The 16,576-nt window shown below is 39.2% G+C and overlaps 1 protein-coding gene across 2 annotated transcripts; it reads left to right on the plus strand.

Annotated features, from left to right (window-relative positions):
• Positions 1-8,175: 8,175 nt before the first annotated feature.
• LOC129436345 (chymotrypsin-like protease CTRL-1) lies at positions 8,176-11,465 on the plus strand. Of its 2 annotated transcripts, none has more exons than XM_055194429.2 (6): positions 8,176-8,267; positions 9,729-9,752; positions 9,846-10,014; positions 10,094-10,359; positions 10,473-10,615; positions 10,785-11,465. In XM_055194429.2, exons 1-6 carry the CDS (start codon positions 8,186-8,188, stop codon positions 11,076-11,078), a joined length of 978 nt encoding a protein of 325 aa, XP_055050404.2. In that variant the 5' UTR covers positions 8,176-8,185; the 3' UTR covers positions 11,079-11,465. The 2 variants fall into 2 exon arrangements, with proteins under 2 accessions (XP_055050404.2, XP_055050402.2); XM_055194427.2 differs by having other exon boundaries at positions 8,177-8,267; positions 9,834-10,014.
• Positions 11,466-16,576: the final 5,111 nt, after the last annotated feature.

The raw sequence follows: 16,576 nt of genomic DNA on the forward strand, positions 1-16,576 counted from the left end.
GTGAAACAATATGCATTATCGCCAAAAGCCTCAATTAAAGCTGTCAATTTTGCCCATTTCCGTAAGTGTGGTTAATCAGAGATAAGATTAGATAGATTGATAAGGTGACGTGTTCTTTAGCCATACGTTTTGGACTCCGATAATTATTTGTTTATTTGCATTATATTATTTATATACAGCTGTTCAACAGAAAGTTATAAAACATTTTAAAACTTGAAATTATTTTTGTCATAATCGTGCAGCCCTAATTATTTCTACCATCTCAAACATGTTTTTTATTAATACGTTTATTTAAAAAAAAAACAATACATTTTATTGTTAGTTAATTACTTAACATCTATCATTACCATGAAAATACTGTATGTGCTGAAAGCAGAGGGCAAAAGCAGGTTGTAGTTTTTAGAAAAAGCAAAACTTTATTGGCAAATAACAGATGGCAGCATACTGTTGATTGATAAGGGCCTACATTCTTTGTTAAACACATAAGAGTCCACTTTTCTTAATTCCCTGCACTTGTTTCATTAAGCGCGTAAGCCCGTCTTGTGGACGGTGCTCGAACCGCGCCGATGGTGTTAGATACCGCTTGCGATAAATCACCTAAACCTTGCGCGTGCTCAACGACCATACATGGAGATCCCACAGGTTGGGGCGCGAGTGCCAAATGTGCCCCTTCCTTGAGAAAGAAAGTCCTTCCTCAAGGGAATCCGCCAGGGAGGGCTGTCGCGAGGAGCATTAACTATGAAAACCAATTCCTGGTCGTCCAGTACGGACGATCAATAAAAGGCTCTCCCCGTCCTGCCTGACTTTGCACAGTGTCTGCGCAATAAAGCTTACTGGAAGGAATGTGTATTTACGCACCCCCCGCGGCCAGCTGTGTGCCAACGCATCCACGCCGAGGCTGCCCTCGGTTAGTGAATAAGATAGGCGACAGTGGGTATCGTCCGGCGACGCAAACAGATCTATCTACGCACAACCGAACTTCTTCCAAATTAGCTGGACCGTCTGGGGGTGGAGTCGCCATTCGCCGGAGCGCGCAGCTCGGGAACGCGTCTGCCGCTGTATTGAGCGAACCCGGGATGTAAATTGCACGAAGGGACCTCAGATGCTTCTGACTCCAAAGGAGGAGATGATGAGCGAGATGCGACAGGTGACGAGAGCGCAAAACCGCCTTAACGGTAAATAACGCAACAGTCGCAATGTTGTCGGTGTCGACTAATACATCCTTCCCTCGCATCTCCATAGCGGAGCGTACAAGTCCCAGATATACAGCGCACTGCTAGCGGCAGTTGGGGTGCTATGCACACCCCAGAGACTGCAAGCCCGTCATTCTGTGCTTAGGGCATCGCACTACAGAATGCCAGGAGACCCCTCAGAGGCATATCTTGCTATCAGAAATGCTGGGTCTACTACGGGGAAAATTTAAATGACACGCAGGTGTAGTGTTTACACGATGTATGCCGGTGCGCCACACTCTCCTCGAGACTCAGTCGTAAAGCCAACGCTGAAGCGGTCTCATATGACGCAGCTCGAGCAGTGTCACAGCCGCAGCATGCTGACATATGTCCAGGAGCTTCTGAAATTGTTTCAGAGGGACCGCGTACTTCCCTCGAATTAAACCGAGGCAAGTCAGAACTGACTAGTTGCGCGCTCTTGAAAAACACGCCAATTAGTCGATCGAGTCTAATTCCATACTGAGAAAAAGGATCCTCTGCACGGGGCAAAGTTGCGCTTTCCCAGTCGACCTGATTACTTAAACGAGCGACATGCCGAAGCATTAACTCTCTGTGTTCGCGCACGTCTGCCAAGAACGGGCTATTATAAGTCGACATAAATAAAAGCAGAATGCGAACAACTCTCTCTCTCTGATATTTTAATGCCGTGACTAGCACTTTCATGGAGACACGGAGAGAGAGAGACAGCTCGAATGGTGTTCTTAATATTAATATGCCCACCCCACGATGCAGAGCGAAAAAACGGTCTAAGGCGATTCAAAAAAGACCACCTTTGTAGAACCGGTGCGTAAATCAAATCGATCGTTACCCGCCGCGTATTTTGGGTACTATGAGATAAAGGCTGGAAAAACCCTATCATCATCATCTCGATAAGAGGGACCAGCTCGATACATCCTTCGCCAGCAGGACATCGACTTATGCACGCAGTACATGTGCATTGGACACTTTCACTATAGTGAAACGAAAGCCCGAGAATTTTGGGGGTGTGCCGGTAATTGTATTTCAAAACCGAGGCGGATCGTGCGTAAAACCCAACGAAACGGGCTCGGAACTGAAGCCAAGCACCCAGGCACCGTACGAGGAGAATTAACGACACTACCGAAGTACCTGCGGTGGGGCAGCGAAGCGAGACAGGTGAGACTGCCGGTGCGTCTGCTGTGACAGCATAAACATCTACAGTATGTGTGTGTGACACTGACCTGAGCCCGCTGAAGGTGACGGTCGTCTGGTCTCCTCTGCGGAGAGCGCAGACTCCGATGAGGGTGCTGGTGGTCCGGTCTCCTCAGTGGAGGGCTCGGACTCCTCAGAACACCCGCTGGCGATAGAGGAGAGGTAGGGTGAGCTGGTGTGTGCCCGCTCACGGCTCTCTCGATCCTCCGGAGACCTGGAGAGGAAAGAGGAATGCACTCTTATGTGTGGTTAAGTGGGTACCGGCTAAACCGCCGGTGGAACACATGCAAACCAAGAATTTTCCACCCGACCCTCTATCAGGGGAAGGAGCGAATCACCATCTCCTGAAGAGTGATCCTCTGCCAATCCGGGTCGCCCGTTACTGGCCACTTAAACTCCCGATTTCACGGGAAGCGGCCAAGCGGGCGGGCGAGCTGCTGACGACCGGTTCCCCCCGCGCTGCCGAGATGGGGTCCGAGGAGGGGAACGGAGGTGGCCGCCGCAGGACGCCGACGGCGAGAGGCAGACTGAGGAGCCGGCGTGGTGGACCAAGGGCAGCTCTCCTTCGCCGGGGCATGACCTAGGAGATCGCCTCAGTCTGCGCAGCGGAGCTGTACGACTCCACGACCTCGCGAAGAGGCCGGTCTGTGAGACAGGAGCATTCAAGAAGTTGTTCTCGCCTGCATCCGTCATGTCAGCCAGACACAGCCAAAGGTGGCGATCTTGAACCACTGTGGTGGACATCGCACGACTGAAGGTTGCGGCCTCCCTCGAAAATCCTTGGTGAAACTGTAGCAACGTTATTGCGTGCAGGGCTGAAGCCGCCTCTCAGCATGTCTGACGGACAGCGGCCATAACCGGACGACTGTCTACAAACACGGGAGGGAAGGGTTGGGTGGTCCCTCCAGGAACGCAGCTGCATCGCAACCCCCCGCTCCACTGAAGGGATCCCCGCCCTTAGCGGCTCCATTGGTGAGGGAGGTGAGGGGTGAAAGCTAAAGCTGAACGCTGAACGGCCGAGATGGCCGCAAATCAAGTCAGCTCTTCGTGCCGTTGGGAAAGAAAGGCACAGGAGGAGAGGACCAAGAGGCCCGAGCAGCTCCGAAATACCAATCACGTGGGCGGTACGGTTCGGGCGGAGAGGGGTTAACCTCTCCAACTCTACCGTTTCCGCCGCTCGAGCGGGCACGGCCGCCATCTCCGGAACGACTCCACCTCGGAGGAAAAAATGGGCACCCCTCTGATGCTGCAGAAGTGAACGGGACCAGAAGGAGGTCCAATGGATTCGGCAGAAATCGTAGAACACGACTCTGCAGTCTTCACCGGAGCCTCAACCGGCTGAGGATGAGAGGCCGGTAGGTGGAGGACGCATCCTCCGTCCTACTCAGCGTAATGATGCGAAGAGCGTCCTGCGAGCGCTTGACAGCCGCACCACGGCGGCGTCAGCACTGCAAAGGCGCGGACAGCATTCCCGTAGAAACGTCAGTCGTCTCCGCAATCCAAGAGGGTTATGCTCTCACAGAGAGACCAAAAACTCTCCGCGAACGCAGCCTCAGAGTGCTTGATGCCCAAGCACGAAGACAGCGCTCGTGACCATAACTGGAACCCTTATACCTCTCGCATCCAAGATCGCACGGACGAAAAGCAATCCTGAAACGGACCCTGATCTCCGAATATACGAGAGAGTGGCTGTCTTTAAAAAGACACAGAGCTCTCACGTATCACTCTTTAGGGAAATCACTCTTTAGGTGCTCAGCTGATGATGCGCACAGGGAAAGGCAACGCACACACTAAACTCAAAACAAAAAATATGTAGAGCAGTGGAATACTGCGAGCGTCCGCTGTGTCAGTACTGCTTGTCAATCAACTTCAGCAACCGTTCCCAGAAGAGCAGAAAGTAGCTTCTCAGTAGCAGATAATGCCGGCTTTCGAAGCGAAAAGGCTAATTTCCCTATTTGCACCTGCTGCTTATAAAGGCACATGGCGGGGCGGCACCAGCATTATGCAAATATCTCAATGCCAAGTTCATTGGCGTTTTAGTAGTATACGAAGCAGATTGGTCTCTCTAAGCGAGTTCCCAATTCGTCGGTCACGACGTGACGTCGTAGTGACCGACTGAAAGGGAACAGTAGTATATTAGGCTATCAATATAATGTTCATTGTCAATTACATTTTTTTACTGTTCATTATAGTAAGGTTAGGTTCCTCCGAAGATCCCTGCAATTAGTGTACTGCAAGTTACTTCACATGAAAGCATCAAATAAATGCCAAGTAAGTATTTTGCTTTGGCTATAACTGTTAACAGCCATGCTCACTGACTTTTTCTTAAAAGTCACTATTTCGACCTTACAAGCTTACTTTAAAAAGCATAAATTTGTAATCTGCAGAGTCGACTTTACAAAAAGGATGTTTGGTTGTGTGACTGCTCTGGAAAAAGTTCAAATGTAAGATAAATAGTCTGGCCTTGTTTGAAACAATTAAAGGAACAGTATGTAAGAAATTTATATCAATTAATCATAAAATGGCCCTGATATGTCACTAGACATTAAGAAAACAATTTCATTTCAAATACTTATATCACTGACAACAGTGGCCTGGCCAGGATATTGTCATTTAAAAAGTGGAGTTGCAGCCCTCAATTGATGTTTATGTTGTCATTTTGTTTATTGGCCACCAGTTGTGTGATTGCAATACCAGTTTTAGCCACAATCCTACATACTGTTCCTGTAAGATTTTTGCACGCTGTAGTTTTCGTATGCGTTTGTTTGTATTCGTTATCCTACAAATTCGTACACGCACACAAACCTTGCAAACTGTATCAAATGCTTATCAATTCATTCGTTGCGCAAATTAAATGATGCCAAAAGGAAGTCTGATAACGTTAGGACTATTCTCTGTGAGTGGATGAATACCAACATAGACTATTGTGGCATAAACATCTCACCAGATTGAATATGTCTGAATCCCAAACAAGATTGGAAAGTTAATCCAGACTTCGTGGCCAAGTAGGAAGAAGATTCGCCACCTTTAGAGCATGGTGACATTCTTGAAATTATTTACATAACAGATTTTGCTATGGCAATGCATGATGAATTACAATCTGACAGTACCTCGGTACATACTGCAAAATTAAATAAAAAAACTGGAAACTTAATAGCAGTGGCATCATCTTGGCTACCAGATCATGTCAATATAAAGTATTTTATTATTACACAATGCTAGACGAACATATTATTTATTTACATCACCACGGGGAAAATAAAACAATTGCTACTTCTGTTTCATGGTGACATTAAGGAACCAATACTTAATTAATTAATTAAATTATTGATTTATGGCAAGGTCATAAGGTAAAACTTGGTGTTTTATTTATGCATTTGGTTTTATAATGTTTATAAAACAACTTTTTTTAGGTGTTAACAATTAAAGTAAGTTTTTAAAAAATTTAAAGCATCAATTTTGCACTATCCTGATATCTTTAGTGGAAGCTCAACCAGTCCTAACCATTTATGCCAATTATTTCCCTCTTCCCTCACAAAATGTCCATAATCTCTCTCATCTTCCCTTTTTAAAAGTTTTGTTTGATTCACGGTTGGTTATGGAAACATTAGTCCAACATTAATCAGTCTTAAAAAAAATATTTTTTATTTCTAATCATGTTTCCATTGGACTATGGCCTGGTTTCACAGACAAGCCTTAGCAAAAGCCAGGGCTGAATACCAAAACAGGTATACAACAGAAAACAAGGAACAGTGAAATAGCCAAGACAAACAATACTTAGCAATAATAGTGATAATGAACAGGGTTTAAATAGTCCAGGAAACAGATGTGGCAGTAATGAGTCTTTTGCAAAAGAATTGTGTGGGATGGAGTCCTGAGATCTTGGGTAGTAAAGCCTCTGGTGACCAGCAGAGGGAGCCATTGTGGTAATTATGACAAACTGGGCCTTAGTTAAAGTAAGACATTAAAGTATTAATGTATAAACATGCTTTAGAAAAATACATTACTGGTGTGTATCTTAAGACAAATCAATAACACTGGCATATTTTAAGATCTGTATGTGCACATTATTTCAGTTGAGACAGCTTAAACATGTTTTAATCAAGGACTAGCCTTAAGCCTTGTCTGTGAAACCAGTGGTAAGTGTATTGTTTTAGTCTTTTAAAAACTTACATTCTCTTCCTGATGTATTATACAATCTTACTGTAAAAACTGAAAGCTGCTCTACTTAAGCACAGCCCAACTGTTGTTACAAATCCTTTAAACTTACAATAAAAATGTTTTTACATGACTTTAACTTAAACAATTTAAGCTTATTTTGATATATATGTTATACAGCAACTCACCACTGGTCAAAATTTTATAGTGGATTGAAATAACTTGTAAAAATGTAAGGCAGCAAAAAATGTGTATTCAGAAGTGAGTTAAAAGTTTTAATTAGGGGTGCACCGATACCACTTTTTTGGAATACGAGTATGAGTACTTGCATTTCAGTACTTGCCAATATCGATACCGAGTACTTAATAAAAAACATGATTTAAATTTACAGGTAACAGCTTTAGTCATATAATTTAACAAAAAAACAACAAAAAAAAACCAAGGGACTAGTTTTCCAGTTTGTTGTAAACTCTGCCTCTTTGGACAACAAAAATAGACATTTCACAGACAGTGGTATCGATCCTCGGTATTGGGGGACTTTTAACGAGTATGAGTACTTTAGAAAATGTGGTATCGAGGCCGATACCCGATCCAGTATCGGTATCGGTGCATCCCTAGTTTTAATTGAAATAAAAATAGTAACGCGAATGCTTGTTTGACAGTATTGTTTGGGGTTTATGGGCTTATTCAAAACATGAGCATAATAAGACAAAAAAAAATGCAATTGCAGACATACAGAGCTGCTGAACTGGTTTTTGGTTTGTAATTTTACATTGCTTACATTGCTTAGATGGCACCATTGACATTTACTGGACTCGAAGAAAATAACTATACATTTCAAATGTGAAATACCCACACCAATTTATGTGAACCCAGCATCTATTTGTTCTTATATTTGTTCATTAAGGTTAATTTACAGAAGCACAGAGTTATAATGTCTTAAAATATTTTTTTTTGTTTACAGTAAATCTATTTGAATTGCATGTATATTGCTCTTGATAAAAGTGTCTGCCAAATGTATAATCCTGTTACCATGCATCTCACGCAATTTTAATATAAAAACCTATTGAAAATACTTATTTCAAAGTATAATTTCATATAATATTCATCTGTCTATATTTATCTTTTTAAACATTACTCTTTTAATATTATTTATTCAACAATAACTGCTTTGTAAATGCATATGACACCTCAACATTGAACAGCCTGTTTAAACACACCTATAGACATTGTAACAATTGTATTTGGAGACAAAGAATGAACTGAACAGCAGAGCTTTGTTGTAAAGATTGGGAGTGACTATGATCAGGAAGTGGCTGTATAATTTATAATTTATAATTCCTTTATGATTTTCTAAACAGTGTGGATTGTAAAAAATGTTGTACAAATAAATGTGATTTGACAAATAAACAATGTATGATATGTTAATTAAAATGTAAACTTTACTAAGTTTAACAAATTACACTAATATGTGGGCTAAAGAAGCTGAACTTATTACATAACCAATGGTTCTTTGTGTGATGTTTCAATTGTTCCTGGTCATAGACGAAACTAAAAGTTGAGCTAATATTAGAATTGGGGAGTTGGCAAAATACCTGTATATAAAGCCTGTGGTGCTATATTACATGTCACTTGTAAGCAGTAAGAACACAAGAATGGGGTTTAATACAGTTTTGTGTGTTGCTGTGGCTGTACTTAATCTATCAGGTAGGCGAGTGTTTATTAAAACTCTTAAACAGAGGAAAACTCTTAAACAGTGAAAGATTTTCTAATTAATAACAATATCATATCATACGACTTTTTTAACGCTTTCAAAAATATATCAAAGATATTTTATAAACATATTTTATGTGACAAATTATAGATTTGAATACTTGACTCCAGTGAAATAATAAAACTAAATAGACTATTTTCTAAGATTTAAAAATAAAGACTATTTTCTGTTTTAAAGGAAGTTTGTTTGGTTTCATAGGTTTGTTGTTTAACTGTAAAATGTAAACACGGTGACAATGTTTCTATAAACTCTTTATGTAAACTCATTAAACAAATTTTAAGGAAGTATTGTGATAAACGATGAAGACGACATTTTAATAAATGATGGTAAGCACCGTTTACCTCACAGTAAAACCTAACAGTTAATTTAACTCAAACCATTTAAGTAAACCGGTTGCATTAGACCATTTAAGTTTTAAAACACATACATTTAAGTAATAATAATAATAATAATAATTCGTTACATTTATATAGCGCTTTTCTCAGTGCTCAAAGCACTTTACATATGAATGGGGGAATCTCCTCAACCACCACCAATGTGCAGCATCCACCTGGATGAACTTGAGTCATGTGCAATTATGCACTTATATTTAAGTAGTGTGAACTTAAATATAAGTGCATAACTCCATATGATTAAATGGTTTGAGTTGATTTAACTTTTAGGTTTTACAGTGTATGGTATACCGTCAACTGTGTGCTTATTATCATTTATCAAAATTTCTTCTTTTGTTGTTATCAGAAAAAAGAAATTCATACAGATTTAGAACAACACGAGGATGAGAAAATTATGACGGAATTTTCATTTTTGAATGAACTATGCCTTTAATGTTTGTTATTGCCAATACAGTTATTCCAGCCTGATTTTTATGAGAAATCTTACATATTTTACGAATTTCATAAGAAGTTAATTGTGCAAAATTGTACGATTCCCATAAAAAAAAAAAAACGAAACGAACCCCTAACTCTGCACCTAACCTCAATGTCACATGGGGCAAGGCAAATCGTACCAAACTTCAAATGTGTCCGTAATTGATAGGAATTAGTCAACTCGTAAAATATGTACAAATTCTTGTTGGTTATTCGTGTTAGTTCATGGTGCATTGTTGTTAACAGATACCACTTTTAATTTAAAAAATGCTGTAGAAGTAAATGCTGAAATTAGCTTAAACTAAGATTACGATTTGGCAACAGAAAAAAATTAAGAAAAAAAGTGGTTTAGTGGCAAACCAAGTTATATGGGTGCAGAAAGGTCCACCCTGTTTTGCAGCTCTGTCTCTATACCTGTGTTTTATGATCCTTGTCATATTTTGAGCTGCTTAAACACTTAGAAATTAGTTAATTAACATTCATTTTTAGTCCAATTAATTATATTTTCTTTTTTTCCTCCTCATATAGGCACCTTCTGTCAGATGGTAGATGGTAAGTTATAAACTACTCACAATGTTCCACACAGAATCTTAAACACATTTCTTAGTCATTTGTACTACTAAAACAGTTCAGTTTTCCCTTCAGTGTGCGGCCAAGCTCCTTTCAACACCAAAATTGTTGGAGGGCAGGATGCGACTGCGGGGTCTTGGCCCTGGCAAGTAAGCATTCACGAACTCAGTACTAATAGCCATGTCTGCGGTGCAAGTCTCATCAACAGCGATTGGATTTTGTCTGCAGCTCACTGCTTTCCTGGGTATGAAGTAGTTCAGGCCTAAATAAAGTGTAAGTGTTAAATCAACAGCATATGAATTTAAACTGGCTTCTATTTATAGCTCCCACCCATCAGACTTTGTGATCTACTTGGGACGTCAGAGCCAGCAAGGCCCAAACCCGCAAGAGATTTCCAGAACAGTGGTTCAACTCATCAGACATCCTAACTATGACACAAATACTCAAGACAATGACATAGCACTGCTTCAGCTCTCATCTCCTGTGGATTTCACTGATTATATTCAACCAGTCTGTCTGGCTACTGCTGGCAGTGAATTTTATGAAGGACTTTCATGTTGGGTGACAGGATGGGGGGACACTTCTGGAAGTAAGTGAACATTGTTTTTTAAATTACGAGATTTGGAAGATTCTGGAGAAAAACGTCACAACAACCATCAACATTTTCACTAAACTTTACTGCATCTCTTTTTTATGTTATAGACGAGACATATCCTGACATATTGCAGGAGGTGGAGATTCCAATTGTGAGCAACTTTGCCTGCAATATTGCTTATAATGGTAGCATCACAGACAACATGCTGTGTGCTGGACTATTAAACGTTGGAGGGAAAGACTCATGTCAGGTAAAATGCCAATCATTGATTTACAAGTATAGCTCATTTATTACAGTCCCCTGAAATAACTTGTCTTGCCATGAACTAGAACTAAGATAATATCAGTTTCAATTGAAGTGTTGCATCACAACCTACGTGCTTGCTAGATATAAATAAATAAATATTAATTTCTATGCAGGGTGATTCTGGAGGGCCACTGGTCGTTAGGGAGGGCAACAGATGGATACAGGCTGGTGTTGTAAGTTTTGGTAGAGGATGTGCAGATTCCAGTTTTCCTGGTGTGTACACCAGAGTGTCTCAGTATCAGGACTGGATCCCAAGTGTCATCAGGAGTGTTGATGTTCCGTTAAGTCCAACTCCCATTTACTATGATTTTTTTGATATCTTCAGTGGAGGCTCACCCAGCCTTTCCGTATTTCCCCTTACCCTCACATTCTCCATCATCTCTCTCATCTTCTGTCTCTTTTTTTGAAGGTTGTTTGAATCATAATAATTATAGTTATATAGCGAAGAAGCAACACGTGCGTACACACTGTCATAAATAGGTAATGAGGGAAGTTTTTTTTTTCATTTATTTCTTTTTAGATAAATTATTTGAAAACAAACTAGTAATCAAAATGTGTTGTGTATGTGTAGTATAAATGATAACATGTATAAAATTGTGTTGTATGTGTTGTATGTGCATATTAGTACATCAAAGATACATATTGGTATTGTAGTATCACACTGATTTCTTTTTAACGGGTACACTTCCAGTAATGAGATCTCAATGCAATCAGTCTATACTGCAAAGTGATTTGATATCATGTACTGTTTAAATCACTCAATATATATAATAAAGCAATCATAAATGAGTAAACTCGTATTTCTGTCATTTAAAAAACACATTTGACATGATATTGGGCTACACAGAATCATACATATGTAATAAAAATTAAGTGAAGAAGTGATAATATAAAAAGTATACTTCTTAAAGTGCATTTTCAATTCTCATTCTACATTTGGGATGCATAAATATATTTAAGAGATGTAATGGAATTTATAAATGATGTACAAAGAAGAGAGGTCTTGAATAACCCTGAGGGGATTTATTTGCAGTATCAGCCAGCTGGATGTATGTTATCCTGTTTATTAAGCTATTTGCTATAAGGTAATATATTTACATGAAATATTGATTTGGTGTCATTAGCCTATTTGTAGGATGCAATGCAAATCTTCCACTAGGAAAATGCTTCCTACGACTTTATGCTATAAGACAGGCCATGTTATAATGTCTTTTAAAGTACATTTATAAAATGATTTCTTTAAAACACACAACTAAACACTCTTGTTAATCAGTGAAACTCAAATACAGCCGTGTCCACTGTCCACAACACGCTAACAGATTTCAATGTGTGAGTTTTGGAGAAACAAAAAGCAATGTAAAAAAGGTGACCTAAGACTGTTAACACAAAAGTGAAATAATCCCTCATTAGACTGTTAATAGGGTAAAACAATGTATATCACATTATTGAGTATAATCAATGCCCATAGAGTCATGAGATAATACAGGTATCTGAACCAGCTCAACAAGCTCCTGTGTCAAATGCAGTCAAACTCTCTTCTCAATAGACCTTTTTATTGTTTGTACACAATGATGACGTGGCAACGTATGCCAAGTATGGCAAGAATCAGCAGTGAAGCAACACAGACAGAGAAAGGTATTTTAAAAAGTTGACTTTATCAACTTTTTCAACACAGTTACCAGATCTGTGTATTGCAGTGAAGTGGATAGAAGACGTTAGCAGATGGCCAAATATAAAGTGGCCAGATACATATATACATATACAGGCCTGGATTAAGAGGACTTTGGGCCCTGGGTCTATAGCAACACCAAGGGCCCCCTTTCATCTGATTGCCACGCCAGTCTTCTACTGTACTGCAATACTTTCATTGATTGTTATATTGTATTTTAACAAAACTAAATGCTATTTTCACATATTATCTGTTTTGTTGTCACACATTAAGAAAGAGTATATAATTGTGACTAAACATGACCCAATATCACCTCGTGTTTAATCCACTTTACTACTGCTAAAATCCTGATTTATTAATGCGACATCGTCTGACAAAATCATCATACATTTACATTGAAGAGCTGATATACGAGGTGATTTTGACTACATTACCTGTGTGTCACATGCAATGCAGAGCTTTATTGATGCTCTTGTCTTGTTGTGTTTATGAGCGCTTTTCATTTTAAATCCAAGTGATAGTTTAATTGTAGATCGCATATAGCGCAGACAATTCCACGCAAATTCAAAAATATGAGCGAATACTAGTGTTGTAATCAAGACCACCCAAACCGAGACCAAGTCATGACCAAGACCAAGTCAGGCCGAGACCAAGTCAAGACCAAGACCAGTGCAAGTCACTGCATTATAACACTTATGGCATTGCAGATATGTGGGAATTTATCTTTGTCTATAAGCAAATAAGAGTGAACAAACACTAAAATTGTAGAGATAATTTGATTGGGCGATGAATTATATCAGTCAGGCACATTTTCAACTTCTTGTTATTTTATTATACACAAATCAACCACCTACGACTTGACAATCTATTTTCCTCCAGCCAATCACGGGCCCCCTAATCCCACGGGTCCTGGGGCTTCAGCCCACCTAGCCCTTATGTTAATCCGGCCCTGTACGTATATTATATTAGTGCAACCAAACGCAACAACCAGACATTTTGATGTTGGGAAACCGTTTAGATAAACCTTCTGGATTGCTAACATGTTAGAACCAATGGGGAACAACACCACTTCTGTTGAAAGAATGCGCACACAAACTATTTGATCACGTAGGCTGTAAAAGGGTCTATGACCCTGGAATCTAGATATGTTAATGAGCTTTAGAATGTCAATTAAGTTTTACTTACAAGCTGATTAAAATCTATAATTATGTAATTCTTTGGTTATCTGATGTATTACGATTCATATATGTAGAGCAGGGAAATAAGATTTTTTTCCATGGTGCATGCCCTAGAAAAATACATATATAAACCTCAGTATTTATAAAATCCTGCGTAAAGCCCTGCATTGAGGTATGCAGGTGTGTCTATTGTGACGCCCTGCTTATGTGCTGTCATTTTCCCTTGCGTGTGGTGAACACTAAAAGCCAAACACTCCACCAGTATGATAAGATGTAAGACAAACAAAGCATGAACAAATTCTTTGCACGGTGCACTCGATTGATTGATGGCTGTAACAGACGTATTTTGTGTTTAGCTCCCACACATTTTTCTTGAATACAACATAACAAAAGTTTGTGTTCAACAGTACACAAAGTCTACTAAAATATGCATTACTTTTATGTAATACATACAGTATTGTTCAAAATAATAGCAGTACAATGTGACTAACCAGAATAATCAAGGTTTTTAGTATATTTTTTAATGCTACGTGGCAAACAAGTTACCAGTAGGTTCAGTAGATTCTCAGAAAACAAATGAGACCCAGCATTCATGATGTGCACGCTCTTGGGGCTGTGCAATTGGGCAATTAGTTGAATTAGTTGAAAGGGGTGTGTTCAAAAAAATAGCAGTGTGGCATTCAATCACTGAGGTCATCAATTTTGTAAAGAAACAGTGTGAATCAGGTGGCCCCTATTTAAGGATGAAGCCAACACTTGTTGAACATGCATTTGAAAGCTGAGGAAAATGGGTCGTTCAAGACATTGTTCAGAAGAACAGCGTACTTTGATTAAAAAGTTGATTGGAGAGGGGAAAACCTATAAAGAGGTGCAAAAAATGATAGGCTGTTCAGCTAAAATGATCTCCAATGCCTTAAAATGGAGAGCAAAACCAGAGAGACGTGGAAGAAAACGGAAGACAACCATCAAAATGGATAGAAGAATAACCAGAATGGCAAAGGCTCAGCCAATGATCACCTCCAGGATGATCAAAGACAGTCTGGAGTTACCTGTAAGTACTGTGACAGTTAAAAGATGTCTGTGTGAAGCGAATCTATTTTCAAGAATCCCCCGCAAAGTCCCTCTGTTAAAAAAAAAGGCATGTGCAGAAGAGTTTACAATTTGCCAAAGAACACATCAACTGGCCTACAGAGAAATGGAGGAACATTTTGTGGACTGATGAGAATAAAATTGTTCTTTTTGGGTCCAAGGGCCACAGGCAGTTTGTGAGACGACCCCCAAACTCTGAATTCAAGCCACAGTACACAGTGAAGACAGTGAAGCATGGATGTGCAAGCATCATGATATGGGCATGTTTCTCCTACTATGGTGTTGGGCCTATTTATTGCATACCAGGGATCATGGATCAGTTTGCATATGTTAAAATACTTGAAGAGGTCATGTTGCCCTATGCTGAAGAGGACATGCCCTTGAAATGGTTGTTTCAACAAGACAATTACCCAAAACACACTAGTAAACGGGCAAAGTCTTGGTTCCAAACCAACAAAATTAATGTTATGGAGTGGCCAGCCCAATCTCCAGACCTTAATCCAATTGAGAACTTGTGGGGTGTATTCAAAAATGCTGTTTCTGAAGCAAAACCAATAAATGTGAATGAATTGTGGAATGTTGTTAAAGAATCATGGAGTGGAATAACAGCTGAGAGGTGCCACAAGTTGGTTGACTCCATGCCACACAGATGTCAAGCAGTTTTAAAAAACTGTGGTCATACAACTAAATATTAGTTTAGTGATTCACAGGATTGCTAAATCCCAGAAAAAAATGTTTCTACAAAATAGTTTTGAGTTTGTACAGTCAAAGATAGACACTGCTATTTTTTTGAACACACCCCTTTCAACTAATTGCCCAATTGCACAGCCTTAAGAGCGTACATATCATGAATGCTGGGTCTTGTTTGTTTTCTGAGAATCTACTGAACTTACTGGTAACTTGTTTGCCACGTAGCAATAAAAAATATGCTAAAAACCTTGATTATTCTGGTTAGTCACATTGTACTGCTATTATTTTGAACAATACTGTATTTTGCAATGTCACATCTGTCAATCAATCAAAAAAAAATGTATGGGGTTAAGTTAATCAAATTTTGAATACTTCCCTAACTGAAAATGTTGATTTTGATCATTTTAATAGATAAAGAATTTCAAAATATTAAATGTCATAGTCCATAGATTTCTCAGTAAGTAGGCTATTTATCCATTACATTAATATTTTGCATACAAAATTGGAAGCCATAGGGTTGAAAAATTTCTGCATTGTGCTATGGTAGGCCTATTAGTACAAGACTTTTGCTATCCTTGTTGCATTAGATGCCATTGGTGACTTTTTTTGGATTTTCTCCCCAAAGTTTGTATGGCTGTACCTCAAGAAGTAGTACAACACTTTCAGATTCTACTTTTTAATAAACTTAAGTTACACAGAATGACAGTTGCATATTAGATGCCCACTTTTTTTTGGTTGTGTTATAAAAACAGAAACTTGAAGCGCAAACAGCATGCAAGCAGCATGCAAAGGTTTTTAAAACATTTTATACGCATAAAAATCAGCCATACTGTACAATGGTCACAGCATAAACTCAGTGGCAAAACATTGTAAGTATGCAAATTTGCATTGTGTTTTGCAAGCAGACATAACATTTGCACAATGCCTAGAATGCGTTTGGCATAGCATTACAATGATTTATGATTCTATAAATATTCATTAACTGAGTGCATGCAAGTTTGCGCTTCCACACCCAGCATTTGTTTTACTAGTGAGAATATTTCATATACATATATTGGTCGATAATAGTTGTAATATTTTAATAAACCCTTTCAGAAAAGTGATTGGCCAATTAATGAGCCTTTAAGTTTTTTATCTATAAGGACAGTCAATTTATATCTTGCTGCTGAATTTACTTTTTATTCATGACAAGTGAACTATATTAGTAAAGTATATAGGGAATAGTAATTTAGGGTATAGGAGCAATTTCTGACAGCCACTTGGACACTGATGATTATTA

Source organism: Misgurnus anguillicaudatus, chromosome 19 (genome assembly GCF_027580225.2).
Source record: "Misgurnus anguillicaudatus chromosome 19, ASM2758022v2, whole genome shotgun sequence".
Classification (NCBI taxonomy): Eukaryota; Metazoa; Chordata; class Actinopteri; order Cypriniformes; family Cobitidae; genus Misgurnus; species Misgurnus anguillicaudatus.